Source organism: Ascaphus truei, chromosome 2 (assembly GCF_040206685.1).
Source record: "Ascaphus truei isolate aAscTru1 chromosome 2, aAscTru1.hap1, whole genome shotgun sequence".
NCBI classification, from domain to species: Eukaryota; Metazoa; Chordata; class Amphibia; order Anura; family Ascaphidae; genus Ascaphus; species Ascaphus truei.
Window position 1 is genome coordinate 20,587,217 of NC_134484.1, and position 25,515 is coordinate 20,612,731.

Here is a 25,515-nt window from a genome sequence, read left to right on the forward strand (position 1 = left end):
CAATATGCCATTTTACCTATAGTGGAGCGACCCCAGACGGAGAGGACACACCCCTCTTTCCCCTTCCCCCCTCCCCTCTTTCCCTTCCTCTCCTCCCCCTTTCCACCCCAATTGGTTCTTTGTTCCGGAGCGATTGATTGCAATGTTATCTACCAATGTAAATCCATCGATATGTGTCGTAACAGTTGTCTGCTTTGTATATGTATTGCTGTGAAAAACAATAACATTTAAGTTACAAAAAAATGAATAAATGATCTCTGGCGTTATTAGTTGGAGACCAGTAAAATCAAAATAATGAATTGGTGACACCACACATACTAGGTTGTGTTCTGTGATCTGTTTTTATCTATTTATTGTTTTTGAATGATCTATTTCTGATTAGAATCTTCCGTGTTTTGTATTCTATTTTTGAGACACTTTATATTTTACGTACTCCCAGCTGCATGATTGGTAGAAAGAAAGAACATTATTCGATTTGCCTTTTTATTGTCTGGTCTTATTTGTTTCACTTGTTGTACTATAATTTCCTGTACTGTATTGTTTCTCTTGTAAAGTGGGAAGTACAGCTGTACTGTAGGTGCTATATAAATAAAGATATACGTACATTTTTTGTATAAAATGATTCAATGGAAATCAATGGGATTTTTTGTTTCCACTGACAATCCGTGCCACAGGGTCTGAAATTAGGGTTTTTGTTGTGTTACAGTTCACTTGCATTTCAACATGGGTTCAGTTTGTCGTATCAAGGCACCAGATAGGACAAAGCAGTTCAAATAAAGATTATTTATTGTGGCCGGAGCCAGCAAACACAACACAGATCACAATCAGAGCTTACATTCACCAAAACTCTTTGATAAAGCGTGGGATACCACGGGAAACGCGTCAGAGTGTTCTTTTTGGCTGTTACTATGCCCTAAAATAAATTTTTGCACCTAGGATATTTTGGGGTTTGCAGTTTGGGAATCCTTGGTGCGAAGGCTTACCCTGGGTTTGCTTCCCGTCCACACCTCTCTAGTGCAAAATCTCCCGCTTTGATTAGGCTCTCAGCCTCATTTTCAAGTGTCTTTAGCACACCCATGGAACACACTGTGTTGTTCACTTCCATATCAGGATCAGAATGAGACCCGGAACTCTGACCAGGTTCCCCTTACATACATTCCCCGCTGCCATAGGAAATCATGGTACACGGGGCCTTAACCAATCACCGCGGATGCTGCATGGGAACTAATCAGGACGGCTGAGTTCACCTGCTTTGGCCAATCAAGGCTGGAGGCAGCGCATAGGCAAGTTAAAGGGCAAAAAGGACCTCTGCAATTACTTTCCCGGCTGGCAGGATACATAGCTAGGCTCGGCGCTGCACTGTCTTCGAGAACAGTCAAATGCTCCGCCTGATCTCCATCCCCCGGCTACTCTCCTGTTGTTCCCTGCACTTCTTCTCACCCTCCAGTCCCAGCAATAGCCAGTTCTCCGGATACAAACTTTTTCTCAGCCCGACATGTTCCGACCGTGGCTCTGCTATATGTATGCACAATCACATTTTATACTTGGGTACAGTTTGCAACACACAGAAATAAAGAATTACAGTTACAGGGTGTGCAAAGGGCTACCGGGTGTACTAAAATGGGGTAGCTTTGGGATCTAGTGGCCAGATGAGCCCCAGGAAAGGATGGGCAGAGACCAGGCTTAATCTTTATTATGCTGGTTCCTGGGCCCCTTTCTGTCACACAGTTGACTTTTATTAGGACTTGGGTATGGCTACTTCTTTCAACCAAAGATTAATCTCCCAAGACATAACCTGCATGATACCCCAGTACAATGACCGTAAACCTTTTGATAGTGTGCCAGTATGTAACTTCACTGTATGTTGAGGATGGCTTTGTTAGCCATTTTTAAGATTGGATTCTGCGTGCATATGTAATAAGATGAAGCGCATATGCTTAACCTAGTTTCCTCACTTGGTGGTAGTGCCCTTCTCACCCCCCACTCCTTCACTAAGCACCTGTCTCTAGCCCAGCACTCTCACTTTCTGTCCCACCTCATGCTCTTTGTCTTCCTCTGCACTCCTTTCACGTCTCAGCACAGGATTATCTTCCTCTCTGGCACCAACAGTAACTTTACATTCATTTTGTAAAGTTAGTTTGTAAAGCAGTGCTCTGAAGGGCTTGACTTCTGTTACCTTGTCCCTGGTGTGTGATATCACTGTGCGCTGATCAGGACCGGCTCCATCTTCCACAGGCCATGTGCCCTCTTTTCTTCTACTTAGTCCACTGTGGGATGGGTTGATACTGGTATTTTATCTTTGGTCTCTGCTGAAAAGAAACACTTTCCTATTCCCACAGAAACTAGGGACGTACAACTTGCTTCAAGGATGATTCAATTAGTGTAAGGAAGTTAATTGTTATTTCAACGAAACATTTGTTTGCGCTAAGTGGGACTGCACCCTGAATATACATGTTATACACAGAGGCAGGATTTTAAATCTAAATTATAAGCAGATATTGCACATGGCAGAGCATTATCTGTCTAAATCCTCTCTTTTACATCTAGACTATATGTTGTGTGCTTACACCTTTATCAGATCATTGTCGAAAAGGGTAATGCATGCTTGCCAAGTGCAACCGCAGGAGAAAGTTACACACGTACCCACTACATGCTTACCCTGTGCAACCGCAGGAGAAAGTCACACACGTACCCACTAAATGCTTACCATGTGCAACCGCAGGAGAAAGTCACACACGTACCCACTACATGCTTATCCTGTGCAACCGTAGGAGAAAGTCACACACGTACCCACTACATGCTTATCCTGTGCAACCGCAGGAGAAAGTCACACGTACCCACTACATGCTTACCCTGTGCAACCGCAGGAGAAAGTCACACACGTACCCACTACATGCTTATCCTGTGCAACCGCAGGAGAAAGTCACACGTACCCACTACATGCTTATCCTGTGCAACCGCAGGAGAAAGGCACACACGTACCCACTAAATGCTTACCCTGTGCAACCGCAGGAGAAAGTCACACACGTACCCACTACATGCTTACCCTGTGCAACCGCAGGAGAAAGTCACACACGTACCCACTAAATGCTTACCCTGTGCAACCGCAGGAGAAAGTCACACATGTACCCAATACACTACATGTATGTAACTGCTTCCTGCCTCCTTATGACTAAACTCTGGAAATTAATTTTAAAATGGGTATATAGCTAGTCCAATAAGTCGAAATGTGACCAATATGGATTTTTCACCACTTTACTGTGAACATTTCCTATGCAATGCAATGCAATGCAATGCAAACCCCCGCGGTCCTCAGGAAAGGCTCTCTACTTTCCATTGTAGAGCTGAGGTTACAGTATGTTATTGTGACGTGTCTGTATTTGACTACAAACCGTGCTGCTTTTATAGCTTTATGGTTTAATCTGTACTATTTGTGGAATGTTAATGCATGAAATCCGAAAAATAAACGTACAGATGCAACCTTACAATTGTGATGATGCAACGAATCCCAGCACTTTATTATAAGTTGTACCGTACTGGCCCGAATATAGCACGGCCTCGCACATAATACGACCCCACAGTTGTGAAGGTGCTCTACATGACAAATAAAAGGTGCTGGGCTGCGCATGTAATATGCGGACATTTGTCGGAATTACATTTTTAAGGAAAAAACATAGCACTATATTCAGGCCTATACGGTAATATGACTGTTCCTGGAGATAGTGCCACTCATGCAGCTACTTCCATACTTCATACATTTTCTGTAGTTTGATATCGTTTGGTTTGATAACCTGCCATTTTCTTTTCTGTAAATTGTATGTTTTACTAAACCCTGGTGTTTAAGCCTTTTAATGTACAGTTCCAGTTAATTTATCCATTAATAGACACTACTGAATTATTTGCTTGTTAACCGTTATTGCTACTTTCTAGGTGGGTCTGTTTTCCAAGGCATGCGAACCAGTGTTTTGTACCCTACATGCTGTACTGTACCTCCTTCTAAGTCATTTGTTATCAATACACCCCTCTGTATCCTGGTCAACCTTATTTAACCCCTGTTCCTGTTCGCTCTTGCATCGTCAGAACTACATTCCACATTTGGCTCGTTCTGATAAAATTGGCATGTTATTAAATATATTGTCATGCTGATTTTCTTATAGTCGTCTGATATTTCTATGAGTCTTCTGGTATTCCATGCTTTGCCTGACCCTGTGTCATTTTAGAGAATTGAGTGAAAATGTATAGTGTGGGTGATTGCAAAAATACCCTTTTACCATAAACCGACTACAGAAAGTTCTTGTGCAGATGGCAGTGGAATTTGTTTGTCTTTTATTTCAATACTTATAATGTGCATACAAGTAAAAATCCTATGAACTGCGGGTAATTGGGATTAAGGTACAGTAGGGCCCCGCTCATACGGCGGGTTCTGTTCCAGGCCGCCACCGTAAAGTGGAAATCACCGTAAAGCGGGGCCCTACTGTACTGTATTGTACCTTTTGAAAACAGTGATGCAGAGCTGTAAACTGACTGTTTAGCTGCCGAATGATATCTGACAAGGAGTTGCGCACGCGCTATAACTGTTGCTTTGTGAAAGACGGATACTCAGCTGCTGAGCGCATCATTCTGAAAATCGCCGGAAAAACGGAACAAGCGCCGAACCTAATGAATATGGGTATACATTGGGGAACGCTGTAAAGCGGAGCCCTACTGTATACCTGTAGCACTTGAACATGGTAGAGGTGGGCAACTCCAGTCCTCAAGGGCCACTAACAGGTCAGCTGTTCAGGATATCCCTGCTTCAGCACAGGTGGCTCAGTCGAAGACTGCACCTCCTGTGCTGAAGTTGGGATGTCCTGAAAACTTGACCGGTTGGTGGACCTAGAGGACTGGAATTGCCCATCCCTGTGGTAGTGTATTGAAGCCGACCGATAACTGCTACACTATTGCTTGGGGTTGTGTGGTGACTCTGGCTTCCAGTTTGTTATACAAAACTTAAAGTAACAGGATAGCTATTCATTAATGTTTTTGTGCCAAAGACACAAGCACTAAGGTGTGAAACGCATAAAATATGGAATCTCCCTCACTTTTGGTGGTATTATGATCTTCTGTGCACGTAAAAAAAAGTTTTCTTTTCAGAGATTAAATAGCAGTCTGGTAATTAGAACCAGGAAAGATTGCAATGTCCCATTATGGCACAGATCTACCAAGCTCTGTTTATGTCCCTTAACGTGACCATAACTTAATGTCACATTAGGACAAAAATGAAACATTATGACGTCCGGTTTTCATAATTTGTGATCTTTCACTTCTGGTTAAACCAGGGGAGCACAATCTTTTTTCCCTGTGCCCACCTGCCGGCTGTCCCCCTCTCCTCACGCCCCTCCCTGCTTACTTTGGTTCTGACGTCATGACGTCACATTACCACGGCAACGCGACGGCACATGATGCTTCGTTGCCATGTCGACACATCGCCAGGAGCGTCTGAACCAAGGTAAGGAGAAGTTTACAGATGCCTTGCAGCTCCCCCGGCATTTATTTAAATGCCTTCGGGAAGCGCGTGGGGCCTATGTAAACCCCGTGCCCCCCGCAGCGAATATCACGCCCCCCACCCCATTGCGCATCCCTGGGTTAAATCATTTAAAATTCTCAGTAAATAGTTTGCAACAAGAATAGACACGGCATACGTTTGAGTTTGTGAGTATTGTATAATTTGTAACAACACAAAGAGTACGCGTTAACCACATAGAAAAAACGCCGCTACTCTCTAAAAACAATCTAAGCTCGACAGAAGGTAGATCTCGGAAGGAACGTCAGACGCCGACATCGGTTACTCTGTGACATTTCTGTACAAAGCTCACACGGACTGGCTTTATTATAAATGTGCTTTCATATTGTTCTATGAGGCTGCTTTGTTTACATGTAATACGTATATGTAGGAATTGGAAAGAGAGACGGACCACGAAAGATACCATTTAATGCCTATGGTCTGGGCACTCAGAGTGTAAACCTTACCACAGCTATCGGCTTTACTCATTGAACGTACTTCACCATTTTTTTTTTAATCTTGTTATTTTGAGGTTGCGCTGGTTTATTTCTTTGATCAACTCTTTTCTTGGATTGTATAATTTGTAACTTCAAATAAAGTTAATGGTTTATTTAGATTAGAGGTAATCACTGTCTGTTTCCATGTGAGGTGTATATAGCTTTCAGTCATGCCCACAAGATGGGAGAAGATATTACATCACAAATGATAAACCGCACTTATTGATGAGGCCATGGAAAGAACCAAGTATGTAGCCAAGTGCCCCTGGCTATAGTCTTCTACTGGCCTCAACACTATAAGTCCTGATAGGAACAGGCAGTGTTGGGGTTAAACTCCTGCGCAAGGCCTAGCCAGCAGTAGCAGCATGGATGCATACTATGTTACTTATCCAGGGGCAGGCCTAAACCAGCAGAGGGAGTGTCAGTACCTGGATCTGCCCTGTTATGGGGCAGGGTTACAAGCCCTTCCCCCGGGTATAAAAGCTGACACGCCACCAAATTGAGGGGGTTGATTATTGGACCGTGGGATACCCTTTTCCCTACCAGAGGGTCAAGGAGATTGGGAGGGGCTCTTGGGGTCTCAAGCTCCGTTTGTCTGCTACAGGGCTGGAGCACGATCATGCTGTTGTACAATAAAACTGCAGTTGGACCAACTAAGGTGTGTGATGATTAGAATGGAGTATTGCAGCTCCGGATCGCTCGGCAAGTCCTCTTCTTTACGGTGAACCCCTTCAAGCGCGTCCGACTGCGGGACCGGTCGGCGAGGTCTCGTCTGAGATACGGTGGCTGTTCGTGACCAAACTAACAAGCACCGGCAGGGAACTAGGCCTTTAGCAAGTAAAGTGCTTCACCAGGTATTTCATTTATATCGCTGCACAGTAAGAGCCAAGAGAGAGCCTGCCCGCTTGCTGCTTCCAAACTTCAACTGGGCAGCCATTCGGACTTCCTGAACCATCAGGTGAGCTACAGTACCCAGGGAAAACATCCATGTAGTGGCCAGATCTTCCGTGGCAGGGGGAACCGGTGCTACAAGTATATTATTTCTGATATTCTGAAGTAGAAAGAAACTTGTACAAAGGGTTTATGACGGTTTATTTGTGTCCCCCGCTTCTTTGATGCTGTTCCATCGAAACCAAACTACTTTCTCATTCAGATTTAATTGGAACTATTACAAATTACTCTCTCGCATTAAAGAATAGTCAAAGGATAGCAGAGCGACTGGAGTGTAGGTATTCAAACATAGCAAAGTACCTCAGGCATTCACAGGAACCTTTAAACGTTAATCAAAGGGTTCGTTTAGTTATTCCACGTCCTTGTCATCTCTTCGAACCCTTTGGCTCCGCTTAAAAGTTCCTGTTGCTTTTGTCCATTAAAAAATTCCTGAGTGCTGGTTGCCAGGTGTCCAGTATTGAACTTGACTGTTCTGTATTTGGACACTGTCCAGTAAAAAATTAGCGGTAATACCGGAGGACATGTATGTATTCGGTATTACCTCTCTGGACATGTATGTGTCTGGTATTACCTCTCTGGACATGTATGTGTCCGGTATTACCTCTCTGGACATGTATGTGTCCGGTATTACCTCTCTGGACATGTATGTGTCTGGTATTACCTCTCTGGACATGTATGTGTCCGGTATTACCTCTCTGGACATGTATGTGTCCGGTTTTACCTCTCTGGACATGTATGTGTCCGGTATTACCTCTCTGGACATAGTGACCTGGCCGGCTTGGGGGGGCTGCAGGATTTCCCTGAGCAGGGCTGTTGCTAGGGGGCTGGGCAGCTTCCTCCATCCTGATTTGCTGCTGCTGGGTAATGCAGCCAATCAGGAGGAGGGGTCAGGAGCCTGGAGGTGGGGCCAAGGAGAGGAGGAAACAGTATGGCAGTGAGAGGCGTGCGTGCGTGTCGAGTGCATCACACCTTTCACCATTGTGTTTAGTATTTTTGAAAAAGCCGCCTGGCAACCATATTTATATTCCTCTTCTACATCAGCCCCCTAAGGGGTTAAAGAGTAACGGTGTTTCTATAGTACCCTCGCAAGGCGTCTGTCACTTAAGCTTTCTTTTTTACCTTCATTCTAATAATGTGACTTAAAAATGTGACGTTGCTTCTGTTAGTGCAGGGGTGGGCAACTCCAGTCCTCAAGGGCTACCAACAGGTCAGGTTTCACGGATATCCCTGCTTCAGCACAGGTAGCTCAATCAGTGGCTCAGTCAGAACGAACCACCTGTGCTGAAGCAGGGATATCCCTAATACCCTGCCTGATGGTGGCCCTTGAGGACTGGAGTTGCCCGCCCCTGTGTTGGTGAGTGTGTTATGCACAGTAATTCTGCAAGTGCCTTTACACAATTATTTAGATTTTATTGAAATATGCGGTGTTTCTTTTGCACTTTACTTTTTCACCAATGACTACAGTATTTGAATATTACATCTTTTTGTTTCTTCTTTGAAAATAAAACCTGCAGGTAGGTAACACCTCCAGCTGGTCTTTATGTATTCATTTCACCATCCATTTCTTATTTGTGAATTAGTAAATGTCTCTATTTTGATTCTGTACTATTAGCTTTATGAATAAATTATATTAAAAATGTATGTGGTGTTTACAAGTTTATACCTTTTTGTTTAAAAAAAAATCCCCAGCCTAAAAATGATTGTGAATGTCCTGTTTGGAGCTGCGCTGGTCCCTTATTTAGGCGTGTGATTGTGCATGTCCTGTTTGGAGCTGCGCTGGTCCCTTATTTAGGCGTGTGATTGTGCATGTCCTGTTTGGACCTGCCCTGGTCCCTTATTTAGGCGTGTGATTGTGCATGTCCTGTTTGGAGCTGCGCTGGTCCCTTATTTAGACGTGTGATATTGTGCGATTGTCTGATATTGTTTTGTGGTTTTGTTTGCCTGCTCTGTGACATTTGCACACTTTGCCTATGTCTATTCTCATGTGTTTCACAAGCTACTGAGCACAACCGCTTCATGTAAATCCGCTCCGAGCCTCAGCTGGTACATCATGGCCTGAACACCCCAGGGGCAACAAGACTATTGGCAGAGTGGTCGCACTTTATGAACTAGGAAATATAGGACAATGCTAATGGCGTTAAACCTGTATATTGCTATGAAGTATGGGGGAAGGAGAGAGAGAATTGTGCTTTTTAAATAGGACACGATAATAACACCATGCACATCTTCCTTCTCTGTTTGCACAGAAACAGTGTGAATGAACATACTGTTCGCATTAATTTTGTGCAATTACAAAACAAACAAAAAAACATGGGTTGTAAACTGATCAGCAGTGAAACCTATACCCTAATATGTCAGTTAGTACTATCATCTTGAGTGATGCAAAGCAAAGTGATGATGGATTTATTTGAAATTGCAAAACTGCTCTGCAATCGCAGAGCTAAACAATGTTTGTGACAGCAACTATTTTACTATAACTCATTTTATTCTGTACATTTGTCATGGATGACTTTAAATTGTCAGTTTTGAAATGTAATGTAGCGAAGGTAAGAATAATTTATGATGCAATTTAATGTTTCCAGAGATTGTTCCTGGAATGTGGATGTAATTTTGTATTTGTCCATATCGGCCTTTTATGCTGCGAAAAAAGACTTTGCACGCTGCTGCAGCACAAGCTGTCAGTGTGGACATATAACTTCTCATTCCTGTGACTAAACGATGGTGACAAATATAGTTCCAGAAAAGAAAATATTAAAACAAGCAATTTGAATAGCGGAGCAGGCGGTAACCTCCCTTCCAGGATTTATGGCGGGAGCGTAGATTTAGTGAAATACCATTTCCCCATCTGGCAGCCCAGAATTGTCTCGTCAGCTGAAGCGAATGCACTTTGTGATGGATGCCTTTTGTGTGCGGTGCCTAATTTTGACTGAAGAGAGACAAAAGACATCAGATGTACTGTAGCTCATCGCGAGGGCACAGCACAAGCACACAGTTCCTTTTAATGCAAGTTGAAATCTGGAAATTCTTAAATGCCAGCTAAGTCTTTGGATCCTGAAGACAGGAGTCGGAGTAACAGAGCATTACTGGAGATATTTCTGAAAAAAAGGCTGCACATGGAAAGGTCCCCCTATGGTAAGAGGTTTGACACATTCTGTGTTGCTGCCTTTCTTTACAGTGCAAGTTGTAGCTACTGAAAGAGGTGTATGGAGTTATTTGTTATTTATGTATCCCGGTTGAATAAGATATGCTGATGTGTTCGTTACTTTAGGAAGGCTTATTGAGTTTATTAAAGTAATGCTGAGACAGAGTTAATGTATTTTGTGCACTTATAAAGCAATGCTCTAGAGCAGGGGTGCGCAAACTGTGGGGCGCGACCCCCAGGGGGGGCGCGACACTGCCGACGGGGGGCGCGGGGTTTACAGAGGCCCCGCGCGCTTCCCGAAGGCACTTAAATTAAGTGCCGGGGGAGCTGCAGGGCCTCTGTAAACCTAACTTACCGTGGCTCCGGTGGCTTCCTCCCTGCGGCGCCATGGCAACGCGGCGTCAAAATGACGCTGCGAGGTCATGTGACGTCACGTTGCTATGGCAACGTGACGTCATTACGCTGGCGCGCGGGTAAGTTGGGGTTGGGGGGGGGGGGGGCGCGGGAGCGAGGGGACAGCCGTCAGGGGGGCGCAGGGAAAAAAGTTTGCGCCCCCCTGCTTTAGAGAATGTCTTCATCAAAGAGGCATTAAGTGGCTAGCATCCAGTCTGGTGCATAATTTGACAAATTTTACTAAATCTTATTCAGACTAGAGGTTTTATGTTTTGTATCATAGTTAATTGCTGTCAGCAAAACGATTATTATTTTTTTTGCATTAAGAAACACCTGTTTTGCCGCCTAACTTAGTTGTTTTTTTTGTTCTATGATGCATTATCAGCCAAGTTGTCAGTTCTTTATCAAATTAGTGTTTGAACCGATTTGAAATCTATCAAATGAATATACACAAAAAGCGCTTTATTTAGAAACATTACCACAGGTGTATATTGTAACTTTCATGCATTTTATTTTTCACAAAGGGATTAGATATTATTAGCCCCTCCCACCTGTAGTACTGTAATCCGATTCCCTCGGTATTGTTACACATTACGGATATTACTGATGACAGTATTGTCCTATATCAGGGGTAGCCAACTCCAGTCTTCAAAGGCCACCAATAGGACAGATTTTAAGCATATCCCTGCTTCAGCACTTCAGTTGTTGACTGAGCCACTGATTATGCCACCTGTGCTGAAGCAATGATAACCTTAATACCTGACCTGTTGGTGGCCCTTGAGGACTGGGGTTGGCTGCTCCTACTCTACATTGTATTCAAACAAATCTGCTCTTTGCTTGTTCCAATTGATTGACTTTAGGCCGAGTTTAGCTCATTTGGAAATGAGAAGATCATAAATATTTGAGACTTCAATCGATCAATGTAAAAAAAAATTCCTGGCTAATTACGCATGTTAGAATAATACATTGAGTATACAAATGAAGGAAGAGACACTGGGCTACATTGGTGTACTGTGCACGTTTTGGTGACTAGAATGGTACAGTACTACAAGCTCGCTCTGGTATCGGCTGGAACTGTCACATAACGACTCCTGAGTGTGATGAAAGAAGAAGTGCTGTCAGTTTTTGTCAGTCCGTTTTACTGATCTATGCTTTAATTAACAGACCCTCTAGTCTGCTTTAGGACAGCGCAAAGCTTATTCCTGCAGTGAGTGTCTTTGTTAAAGTCATGCTGTCGTGCCTTTGTCTCAGTGTAGTAGTGTTAAACCAACTCTCGACACCCCACCGAGAGCTGTAACTGTTTGAGTCTGTTCTGGTCATGAAATGTGTATTTTTTTTTGTCTGAGTGGCTTCATCTTTGTGTCCTGGGATAGAAGAATGAGGCACATTTACTGGATGGCGATTCTTGTAGCGGAACAAAGTGAACGGCACCATTATTGTGCAGCTTCAATAGCCATTTAGCGAGCAGCTCCGGTGCAGTCACATCTCAACCCTGTGCAGAGACGGCTGTGCTGCCTTTGACCCTGGTGATGTCTTACTGTGTTTTGCACCTTTTGTTTGAATGATTGTTGTTTCTCCTATTTATTTTGTTATTAAATGTATTTAACCACACTTTAAATCAGTTACGGTGGGGGAACAAGTAACAGAAACCCTCCACCGTGCAGTGCACAGCAAATAAAAGTATCACTTGTGAGCACATTGACACCTCACAGGTCTGCAAAGCTACCTTTCCTCATTATCTCTTCGCATGCAGTGGTCCCACCGCAACCCGGGGCTCTCCTTGTCTGAGACATGTCAATCTGCTCATAGGTGATACTTTCATTTGCTGTAATTTATATAAAACATAATTGACCAGAAACGGTACATTGACCTACATTTCCAATCTTGTGTGTGTCTTTGGTTCTTATAACTAGTCTTCCTCGCTATACATCAAAACACATGTATTCTCTGTGCAACATCTATTCTCTGTGCAACATCATATTGTTATCACTATTTTAATATTTTTAAAATAACATTTTAATTATCTAGTCCTCACCCCTCCTCCTTTTACATTGCACGTGAATGAAAAATATTATCTTGCTGACATATTTATTGATGCTCATTATAACTGTTAAACAACATCTTCAGTTATTCATTACTGGGGTCTACTATGTATTCCTTCCTAAAACCTCGATCTTCTCAGTCTCTTGATCTTCTCATTTGCATGTTGGTCTTGTTTGTTGATTGACTCCAAGACCGTAATAAGCTTTCACACGACCCAACTAGAACTCTTCCATTTTACCGTTTCATCCCTGGCATCTCCTTCCTTATGCAATCCTACCTCACACCCAACCTGACCCAACGTTCATCAAGAGCATACGAATGTATACATCCACTATACACAATTATGTCCCTTTCCATTTGTGTTTGTTACTATACCTGCGTGTGAAACGCGATCGGAACAGAAATGGAGTATCCTCCACTAACCGTCGCATCCTGGGGAGAGAGGGCTGTCCGTGACCACATGATCGCTACACCAAGGGATCATGTGGTTCAGTTCCGGAAGACCTTTGGCACTCAAAGGGTTAAAGCAAATGGGGTAAAACTGATAATGGCGTAATGGTTCCATGTCCTTCACATTTTGTATTGGTATTATTGGCTAAATTCTCGAACTGAAAGCTGAAGATAAGAACAATGTAAATACTGTAATTAAATTTGTTGAAGATCAAAAAAAGCTGGTAGGAGACATTGTAAATTTGTGAGCCATTACAAAAATATTATTGTATGCCCGGTTATACTTTCCAAATTGTTGGTCACCCAATCTTTAATAGCACTGAATCTTGGGAGGACACAACTCTCATGGCAAATGATTCATACGTCGTACTAGGTCTGTAATGCTGCAGTGCCTTTGTTCAGAGATATCACATTGGACAGCTTGTCAGTACTGAAGCTGATTAGTGTATGTGAACATCTGTTCCAACTGCGAGGCTTTTAATGATGCATATCAAGAAGTGAAGGCGTTGCGTTTTATATTTTGGTAGATGAGCTCAATCTATAGGAAATTGTTTTTTTTTAATGATGATAATATTTTAGATTTTTGTTTTTGTTCTCGAATAAATTTGCTTTGCTAAAGGAAGCAGCTAAGGAATATGGTTCCTGCAAACTTCTATCTCGTTGAGAAGCCAAGCTGTGTCTAGGGTTATTGGGAAATCGGAAGATGGGTTTGAATGCAGGGAAAATCTCGCTCTGCAGGATCAAAAACGATGATTTGTTTGTGCCCCACAGGGCAAAAAATATATATTTAAACTAGATTGATGAAAATATGTATAGTCATTGCAATTTAGATTTGTGTATTGATGTGAATAGGCTTTTGAGTTTTAAAATGTTAGTTTTTTTAATTGTGCGTTAAATTGAAAGTAATCCAGTGATGTGCTGGAGATGTCGTAAGGCATCCTAAGGGTTAAGTGCAGCTAAACTAAACGTTTGGAAAGTCAGATTTTATTACTTTGATCCATAACTTTCCCTTTGCTATGTGTAATTTTAGTTGAAAATCCTAACTTAGGCTGCCCTTATAGTGCTGGCGACGCAACGTTGCTCCAAAACAAAACAATTTACTCCGTCGCGAGCGCTTATAGTAAGCGCGACAGGCGACGGAGCGACAAAAAATTTGGAAGCCAGGTAATTTGATTTTTCAGAGACTGTCGCCACATGTGACTGTCTCTGAACCAATCAATGACCCTGTCGCTAGTGACGTCGCTAAAAGTTACATTATAACTCTCGCGGGTGGCGATAGCAACGTCATCGGTGGCGTCGCCGTCGCCAGCACTATAAGCGCGGCCTAACACCGGCACAGGCTCGACTAAATGTAAAACCCGTTTTGTTTTAATGTGGTAATTAAATATGATTTCCTTTAACTATTTTTTTATTTTTGACCAATTGATTCAGTGTTTTTGTTTGTCAAACCCATGTAGCATTTACTAACAATGTGTAGAACCAAGAATCCAATGACTTTGGTTTAGGAATATAGCTGTTTTTGCGTGATCGCATATATATCATTTTAAATGAAATGTACCCCTGTTTGTCTGGCTGCTCATCTTATTCTTTGTGGTTAATACCATTTGTCCATAAGCACCATGTTCCACCGAGGAGAGGACATTTACAGTGTTCCCAGTTAATGCCACTAGATTATTTTGGTTATTTTCTTAAATAAATGTTTTTTTTCTGGCCAGCTGAAAACTATGAAAACCCTGAGAAACTCCCCTGTGTCCTTAGACTTTTCAGAATGAGAACTCGGAAGCCCTCTAGCCGGATAAAAATCATTCTTACCATTTCATTGGGTTGGTTAACTCAGGGGGCTGAACGCCAGTCCTCAAGCCCCCGCCCCCCCCCGACAGGTCAGGATATCCCAGCTGCACCACAGGTGACTCAATCAGAGGCTCAGTTGAAGACTCAGCCTCTGATTGAGCCACCTGTGCTGAAGCTATCCTAAAAAACCTGACCTGTTGGTGGGAGGGGGCATGAAGCCTGGAGTTGAGCACCAATGAGTTAATGCAACCTCCATGTATGCAACACTATGTATGAAAACACTGATTGTTTTCTTTTGTTTTACAGATATTTCAAGGCTTTCTGTCCCACCAGGTGAGTGTGGCTCTGCGGTTTATTCTCTTGATGTACGGTACTGCTGTGTTATTCCTTACCATTTATTTATCACTAAGCTTTTCTTGGTCATTTTTATGTGCGTGAATGTAAAGATTTGTCCATTAAAAGGGCCTGTTTTAACCCGGACCGAATTACCGCGCTGCATGCCACGCGATCATTTGACGGCGTTAATGGATATTGGGTCCTGCACTCGTGTGTTGCTTCACATTGATGATGAGTCTTGGGGTCCTTCTAGCACAATGGTGCTCAACGCCAGTCCTCAACCCCCCCAACAGGCCAGGTTTTCAAGATATCCCAGCTTCAGCACAGGTGGCTCAACCAGAGGCTCAGTCAAAGGCTGGGCCTCTGATTGAGCCCTCTGTGCTGAAACAGGGACTGGTAGAGCCAACTGTGCTGAAGCAGGGATATCCTGAAAACCTGACCTGTTGGGGAGGCTTGAGGACAGGAGTTGAGCCCCCTGTGGATATGATGCTTCATTTTCATTCTTTATTGGTTTTAACCGGAAATGTGAGATTATAAAAGTGATGTTTTTCTGGTTAAGACCTTAAATGAGAATCCCTATTTATAATGTACTTTCCCCGTCTCCTCACAGAGGTGCCGGAGACCTCCTCCCGGGCAGCGCTGAGCACATTGTCACACAATACCATTAGTAGGGACCTGTACGGCATTACCAGCCCCTTTGTTGCTCTCTATCCTTTCTAATTACTTATGCTTCTAATCCAGCGATGACCAACAACAGGCCAGCTTTTAAGGATATCCCTGCTTCAGCACTGGTGTAAGTGATTGAGCCACATGTGAAGAAGCAGAAATATCCTTAAACCTGACCTGTTGGTGGCCCTTGAGCAGTGGCGTTGGCCACTTCTGTTCTAAACAGTCAGGTGCATCCATCTTTTTTCACAGTAGCTTCCTGTTCTTCAGTTTCTTCTCCCTCCCGATTCTCTCCCCTGTGACCTCAAAGCTGGAGCTATGTTTGTGTGTAATTCACACACTCGTTCTGTATTATAGCTTTAAGCGTCATGCAGTGCTGGGTGCACAGCTGAGACTGTGTTGGCTCTTCTAGCCTCAGAGAGCAAACAGGCTTTTCATTAGAGTCCCTGACCAGCAGGGACCAATTCAATGCAGTCGGCATCATTCTCGTCTGGTGGGCAATAGATACACTGCATACGTAACACACACACACACACACACGTGTGGCATTGCTACCGTGTGCTGGGCAGCACAGATGTCAAGCGCACAGAAAGATGGCTGCTAGGTGTGACTACTAATGAATCCTGATATACAACAGAAATACCCTCAATCCATTTTCTTTTAACCATATAAACTAATCTAATCGCCTTCATTCTCTGGGAAAACAAAGTTATTTTTCAGTCAATAGCGTTACGCCTGTAACACCAGAGAGAACATTCATAAATCGAATGATACAGTACCGCAAAACCCTTCCCCAGTCAGAGGCCCCTAGGAAATTCAATTTGTAACTTGTTTCCACACAAACAAGAGCAGCTGAAGCGTTGTATTGGTAGATATCTTCAGGCAAACCAGTTAGACCACTGATGGGCTTCCAATATGGCCCCCAATCTTTATCCCCATCACTCTGATTGTGCCAGAGGGGAGCCCGGTGGTCCGAACCCAGAGGAGGTTAGGCCCCACCAGGTGTCGCCCCCCCCCCCCCCCCCCAGGTCAAGTTTTCAGGATATGCCTGCTTCAACACAGGTGGCTGAATCAGAGACTCTGTTGAAGACCTGTGCTGAAGATGGGGGTAAACCTGACATGTTAGGGGGGGGGGGGTTGAGGACTGAAGTTGAGCACCCCTGCTCTAGCACACTCATTCCCCAACCTCTCCTTATGGACCTTAGCCAGCCAACCACCCAACCTTTTCACACGTACAATCTGCGTGTTCACCTGTGTGCAAGAACATGGGTTATTTCTACAACCGGTGCATCCACTGTTCCGTGAGGAGAGGAGGGAGAACCAGCCGAGCACACAATGCTGCAGTCCCCGGTTGAAGTGTGATAGTATTAGGGAGTGCGGGGTACCTCTCCTTTTAAATTTATATTCCCAATGTACCACTACTTTTTTATTTATAGATTAGTGATTTTTTTTTTTGCTACTAAAAGTAAATTAGAAAGAGATTTATTTTAGGAAGCCCCTCTCCCTTTCTGATTTCATAAATATTTTAAAATATAGCCAGAATAGCTTTTTCTCTTTTAAATAGATACGTTTGGGAGTGTTTTTTTATTTATTTATTTTTTTAACTGGCCTGAACTGGGGGATCCCACTGAGCTGATCTGGGCTTACCAGGCCTCCGGAGACCGGGCACGGTTAGTGCTTAAACCCCCTACCCCAACTGCTGAACCCCCTTAGATTAACCCCCTACCCTAAGCACTAAAACCCCTTAAATTAATCCCCTACCCTAAACAGTAGTAAAACTTAGCTTAGAAGCGGCTTGCGGCGGATCGGGTGCGGCAGAGGGTCTGTCTGCGGGTAAAACTGGCGGTGGTTTGATTGTGCAAAATGGCTGTGACCAACTGTCCCATTCCACCTGAGACCCCCCGCCCCCCCTCTTTGGTAAAGCGCCTCGTTGTGAAGCGCGTAGGTGCGGGCTACTTGCCTTTGTATCTTATGATGATCCATTACATTTTTCTATTTGTATACCTATGGGAACGCATCTCTCTAATTCTTACTAAGCCTACATATCGGCAGTGCTCTGCCTTTCTCCATTTTGTATTGTACTGTGATCTCACTGCAATGTGGTATTGGATTCAATATACCCTTTGAACATTTATTCTTCCTGATTTATAGTATTTGGGGACGTGAATGATATTTTTCATATATTTAATTCTTTTCTAGATTTGTTCCTTTACATTACCTGTAAGGAACTTTGTGTATAAGAAATAAGATGTAAAATAAGTCTAAATGTTTCACAGAACCAGCCGTTCCTTTTTAATGGGCCATTTCTTGCAACGCATTGGAAGCTGTAATGTGCTCAGTGTGTATACTGTCCACTTCTACGAGAAATGTTGTAACTTGAGGGGTAATTTGGTTATTATGACTGCACAGTGACTGTCAAACAGTTTATGGTAATAAACCCTGGGTGTTCCCGGATAAAAGTTGGCATGTCTCAGCAGTGCAACACTGGCTGCCAAATCCAGTGAATTATTTCACTACCGGATATTTTCATCCGCACTTTGTTGCTCAGAGCGATGATGGCTCAGCATCTGGAAATAGCCCTCCTACTTAATGTTGGTCAAAGTATCTGTCTTCCTGGAGCTTTTCAGTATCCGTCTATGGATTATTAATACTGTCGTAGGTTCCAAAGTAGTTTTTAATACAGAAAGATCTTTCCAAGTCTGTTCTTGATGAAGGATTTTGTAATGGTGTTGAATGAATGTCCTCTAAAACACATTAGTTTATTGGATTGTTAGTTAAACCGCTTTGTGGGGGAATTTTGTACATGACTAATCTACAGTGTTGCTTTGAAGGCCTTACACAGCTGATGTTTCCTCTTATTTTTAATTGAGGTTGAGCAAGTGAATGGGACAGTTTTCTCAGAGAGCAGTTTATCAGAAGAATCATGCAGACCCATGAGGTGAAAGATGAACACACACTGATTCTTTTCAATGCAAAAGCAGAACTGATGATTTTATTAAACATACTACTACTTAGCAAATGTAAGTTAAATCAGTCAAAACAGTTGTCCATTTGATAGGGGAAAGGCTTTGAGAGGAAGCCCGGCAACATTAATCCTCGCTGTAGGTGTACTATGCAAGGCAGATATCGCCCCCAAAAACTTTAATTGAATCCAAAGGCCCTTAAAGTCAACATATTTCCAATGTAGCCAAACGAAGAAGCGGTGCACTGAGGTAAGTAGGGAACCACACGCAGCTCTAACAAAAATCGACTATTTTATTGAAAAAAAGGGAACAAACATCACGAAGCTAGGAACCTCTGACTCGTTTCATCCCACAAGGGACTTTGTCAAAGAGTGAGTGGTGAACTATCTCATACACCTCTATATATACCACCAGCTTGACTGTGATAGGTCAGTAATAAATTGGTTAAGGACGGCAACTCCTATATGCAGCTGCAAGTTAATTAATGAGATTGCCGTTCCATCTATACAAGCATAGTGGTATATAGAAGGGGGGGGGAGAGAGATAACAACATACAAGTGTATACATAACACATATAACAACAAATAATGATAAACAACTTATTGCAAAACTACTGTAAAATGATATAAACAGTAGTAGCAAGAGATAATATAAAACCAACATTCGAGCAACATAGATGAAAACAAGGAATGGATTAGAAAATAATATTAAAATAAACTAATCAAATAGTTGATAGACAGGTTAAAAAATATATAATAATGAAATCAGTGAATAATAATAATTATATTACAATCAACAATATTCAAAAGTATATTATAATCACTAAGTATAATAAGATAATTATAATAATCATAAATGTTAAACTGTCTTATTAATATAAAAATAAGAAATTGTCAAAATGAAAATAATGACTAAAAAATAATAAATAATGATGAAATATAACATATCATAAATATATTAATATCAAAGCATACATAATATTCCATATGGTGAACAGCAGCATGTATCTATAATAAACACTATAACAATACAAAAGCAGATAAAAAAGCCAATACTTAAACATATTTCACTAGTTAAACTAGGAAATGCTTAAGCTCCCAATCTGTATTTATACCATTGGGATGCAATGTATTCATGATATAGATACAATGCATCTCTCTTTTATTTAATAAATTTAACCTATCACCACCTCTTGGATGACATGGGACATGTTCAATGCCAATAAATGAGAAATAGGATATACAGGTAAACCCCGTTATAGCGCGACCCGTTATAACACGGTTTTCACGTGGCTCCCGTTTAAAAAAAACCGAACACACACTCACTGCACACACTGCACACACTCTCACTGCACACACTCTCACTGCACACACTGCACAGTGCACACACTCCCTGCACACACTACACACTGCTCACTGCACACACTGCTCACTGCACACACTCTCACTGCACACACTCTCACTGCACACACTCTCACTGCACACACTCTCACTGCACACACTCTCACTGCACACACTCTCACTGCACACACTCTCACTGCACACACTCTCACTGCACACACTCTCACTGCACACACTCTCACTGCACACACTCTCACTGCACACACTGCACAGTGCACACACTGCACAGTGCACAGTGCACACTGCACACACTCTCACTGCACACACTGCACACAGCGCACACTGCACACAGTGCACACAGCACACACTGCACACACTGCACACACTGCACACACTGCACACAGCACACACTGCACACAGCACACACTGCACACACTGCACACACTGCACACAGCACACACTCCCTGCACACACACTCCCTGCACACACACTCCCTGCACACACACTCCCTGCACACACACTCCCTGCACGCACACTCACACACGCACACACACACGCTCACTCACACACGCTCACTCACACACACACTCATACACACCCATACACACACACACACACACACACACCCATATACACACACACCCCCATATACACACACATCCATATATACACACCCACACACCCACACCATATATATATACACACACACACACACACACACGCACACACACACCCATATACACACACACACACACACTCACACCCCCATATACACACACACACACCCATATACACACCCAACACACACACCCAACACACACACACACACACACAGTTTCTCTCCCATATATATACACACACACACGCTCTCACTCTACACAGACGGGGGGGGGGTCGTAACAGAGGAAAGGCTGCGACCAGTACCACCACCCGCTCCCCCCTCCCGCGCAGGCAGCGGGAGCGCCGGGGACAGCGGTGGGGAGAAGAAACCCCCCGCTACCACCTCCATGCAGGCAGCGGGAGCACCGGGTACGTGGGGGGGATCAGAGGTAAGCGGGAACCCGAGGGACATCCCCGCTCCCATCTCTTGCCCCGCGGGCTGTCACGCGGTGACAGGGGGAAGCGGGAACCCGAGGGACATCCCCGCTCCCATCTCCTGCCCCGCGGGGTGAAGGGTGCTGGGGGGGGGGGGAGGGTGATAATGCGCCGATGCTGCCGGGGGGGTGGCGGTTTTGGCCGGGGGGGAAAGGAACTCAGGCCTTTGGGAAACACTGTTCTAACTAATTTTTTTGCGGTGGCCATTTTGTTTTTGCGCGACCACGTTACTAACGCCGTGGTCTCGGGGTGGACCCAGAGGACCGCGTTATAACGGGGTTTACCTGTATCACCATGAGGGCAGGTAGAAAAGTGACGAGACACTGGATGTCTATCATTCTTATGACCGAAATTAAAAATGTCCAGGCTAAACTGAAACCTTTTGAACAAATGGAACAGTTTATTAAAAATGACAACATTTTGCTTCAAAATGTGGACATTAGTGAACAGTCTATTATGGAGAAAAAGGATGTTAAATTTGAACGTGACCGCCAAGATTACATCAAAGGCCAAGTTTATTGCTGGCAAAGAATTACTTCTGTTAGAGAGGGTCCGATTAACAAGACCCCTAATAAATCTAAAAAATCTCAAAAGAAACGTGAGTGGAGAACCCCACAGAAGTCTATATTAAAATCTAGAAATATTGAAACTTCGAGTTTCGATTCAGAAAGTTCTGAACCAGAGTTACGCACACATGCAGTGTCTTTTGATAATACTGACTTTGCAGGAAGAAATGTCAGAGCTGAGAGCTCTAATTCAGGACATCCATTGTTTGCAAATTCGGATAATGAAAGTGTTTCCCAAAGACCATCATCTAACACCAGGTCAAAAAACGAATTAAGACCAGAAGATCAAAAAAGAAACGGGAGGACAAGAACAAAGAAACAACGGGAGAAATATCTTTAGATTTTACATCTAATAATGTGATTAACATTTCCCATATACAGCTTTCTGTGGATCAACTTTCATTGCTGAATAAGGGTTTAGGTTTTGTTCCTGAACATGATTTCCAGTTAGTTCATACTATAATTGATCTTCAAATGTTTACGAGGAAATTGGCCCTTCAAAAACTCTTTGGTGTAAAGAACAGAGATAATTCTAGTTTAGATTCTTCGGAATACCATTACTATTATACCATCCACTTCTGATAATTATTCATCCATTTCCCCACACACATTTAAAGATCAATGTTTTCTATCTGATATGCAGAGTCTCCTTGAGGAAGATGGTGAATCCATGCATGATCATATACAACCCTTTTTAGGGTATCAAGATTCAGGTCTTAGACCGAAATCTGTATTTTGTCCTAATATGAACAGAGGACCATATATTACAACTTTTGAAAGACTAGTTGAACGTGACTTGAGAATTTTAGCCAATGGTTATATGTTTTTCGCATTACCACACTAACAACCTTACTATATCTGAGATTAAGGAATTGGATATCCTTTAAAAAGATACAGTACTTCTATAGTAATTAAAAAGGCTGATAAAGAGGGTGCCCTTGTAGTTATGTCTGCTGATAAATATCAAGAAGAAGCATTGAGGCAGCTTAATGACCTTAATACTTACTGTCGGTTAGACTATAACCCTACATCATTCTTTTCTAATGAATTAAAAGAACTTATTTCTTTCGGTAAAATTCTATGCACATTGTCTGTTAAAGAATGTGAATTCTTGTACCGTCCACATCCCGTGATTCCGATATTTCACCATCTCCCAAAGATCCATAAATCGCTGGTCGACCTATTGTAGCGAGTATTGGATCTTTGGGAGATGGGTTATCGTGGTATGTGGACGGTTTTCTGCAGCCTCTAGTGCAGAGTTTGCCATCTTTTATTAAAGATTCGGCTGATTTGATATTATCTCTACAAGATGTTAAATGGAGTAGTCGATACAGATGGGTCACTTTAGACGTGTCCTCTCTGTACTCGATTATTGATCACAAAGATGGTGTCTGGGCGGTTTAACACTTTCTTAATTTATCTGATTTATCTATTGCACTGTGCACTTTCCTTATAGAATCTATCATGTTCCTTCTCACTCACAACTATTTTTTATTTGATTCACGCTTTTATTTACAATTATTGGGCACGGCTATGGGGACTTCTTTTGCACCCTCATATGCCAATTTATTTATGGGTTTTTGGGAGTTACACTTTTTATATCACGATTCTAATATTTTTCGTAATCACATTATTTTTTATAAACGTTACATTGATGACTTGATTATGGTGTGGGATGGGGATGATAATTCACTATTTTCGTTTGTTAATTATCTGAATATTAATGCTTTAAATCTTAAATTCACTTTTGAGCACCACTGGCACCACATTAATTATTTAGATCTTACTTTATATATTAATACTAACAAATCTATCCAGTTAGACATCTATTGAAAAAATCATTCTCGTAATGCACTTCTCTCTGCACAGAGCTGCCATCCTAAATCGCTTATTAAGGGCATCCCTAAAGCACAGTTTATTAGGTTGAGAAGATTGTGTTCTAGTGACGAAGCCTTTCTGATTCAGTCCAAAAATATGTTTTTGAGATTTCAAGAGAGGGGTTACTCTTTAAATGATATTCAAGAGGCATATACTCATGCTAAGTCACTTGACAGGAGATCACTTATGAAAAATAGGAGTAAATCCAATAGACGCAATAAAAGATCCACACAATTTGTTACGGACAATTCTACTTGTCCTCTGTTTATTACCACTTTTAATAGACAAGCACGACATATCAAAGCCATTTTTTATAAACATTGGAACACATTATCCTTAGATAAAGATATTTCATCTATTGTTCAAAATGGTCCAAAATTTGTATTCAGAAAAGGAAGGTCTCTAGCTGGTCATCTTTTACCCAGCATGTTTAGATCTAATGATAATTACAGAGTGATATGTGGGATTCCTAAAGGTTTCTTTACCTGTGGAAGGTGTTCTATTTGTCAATATTCTAAATCTACAAAATCCTTCAAATCATATAAATCATCATTACATTACTAGTTTTATCAATTGCTATACATCATTTGTTATATATGTATTACAATGTGGGTGCCATAAAAAAATATGTGGGACGTACTACGCGACCTTTACGGTCACGTATTATGGAACATATACGTCTTATTAAAAAGGATGATAGACATCCAGTGTCTCGTCACTTTTCTACCTGCCCTCATGGTGATATATCCAATTTCTCGTTTATTGGCATTGAACATGTCCCATGTCATCCAAGAGGTGGTGATAGGTTAAATTTATTAAATAAAAGAGAGATGCATTGTATCTATATCATGGATACATTGCATCCCTATGGTATAAATACAGATTGGGAGCTTAAGCATTTCCTAGTTTAACTAATGAAATATGTTTAAGTATTGGCTTTTTTATCTGCTTTTTTCTGCTCTTGTATTGTTATAGTGTTTATTATAGATACAGGCTGCTGTTCAACATATGGAATATTATGTATGCTTTGATATTAATATATTTATGATATGTTATATTTCATCATTATTTATTATTTTTATTCATTGTTTTCATTTTGACAATTTCTTATTTTTATATTGATATAAGACAGGTTAACATTTTTGATTGTTACAATTATCTTATACTTAGTGATTATAATATAATTTTGAATATTTTTGATTGTAATAGAATTATTATTCACTGATTTCATTATTATATATTTTTTAACCTGTCTATCAACTATTTGATTAGTTTATTTTAATATTATTTTCTAATCCATTCCTTGTTTTCATCTATGTTGCTCGAATGTTGGTTTTATATTATCTCTTGCTACTACTGTTTATACCATTTTACAGTAGTTTTGCAATAAGTTGTTTATCATTATTTGTTGTTATGTGTTATGTATACACTTGTATGTTGTTATCTCTCCCCCCCCCCCCTTCTATATACCACTATGCTTGTATAGATGGAACGGCAATCTCATTAATTAACTTGCAGCTGCATATAGGAGTTGCCGTCCTTAACCAATTTATTACTGTCCTATCACAGTCAAGCTGGTGGTATATATAGAGGTGTATGAGATAGTTCACCACTCACTCTTTGACAAAGTCCCTTGTGGGATGAAACGAGTCAGAGGTTCCTAGCTTCGTGATGTTTGTTCCCTTTTTTTCAATAAAATAGTCGATTTTTGTTAGAGCTGCGTGTGGTTCCCTACTTACCTCAGTGCACCGCTTCTTCGTTTGGCTGTTCCGGTTACTATTGCTGGTTGCATGTGGATCCCAGGACACACTTCACTGCAAGCATTCACTCTACGGTGGTTCACCCTCATCTCTTCGGTTACA

At 42.0% G+C, this 25,515-nt stretch overlaps 1 protein-coding gene across 13 annotated transcripts in view; it reads left to right on the forward strand.

Moving 5' to 3' along the window:
* The window catches only part of PTK2 (protein tyrosine kinase 2), a 338,626-nt gene that overhangs the window by 47,605 nt on the left and 265,506 nt on the right, over window positions 1-25,515 (forward strand). For 4 of the 13 annotated variants that reach the window (XM_075581689.1, XM_075581694.1, XM_075581701.1 and 1 more), the window contains exons 1-2: window positions 9,948-10,122; window positions 15,116-15,142. The exons of 1 other annotated variant lie outside the window; for it this stretch is intronic. In XM_075581689.1, coding sequence (XP_075437804.1) covers window positions 10,020-10,122; window positions 15,116-15,142 — 130 coding nt within the window. In that variant the 5' untranslated portion in view covers window positions 9,948-10,019. Of the gene's footprint in view, window positions 1-9,939; window positions 10,123-15,115; window positions 15,143-25,515 lie in introns of those variants that run through there. 8 more of the 13 variants (XM_075581651.1, XM_075581653.1, XM_075581666.1 and 5 more) reach the window with 4 other exon arrangements.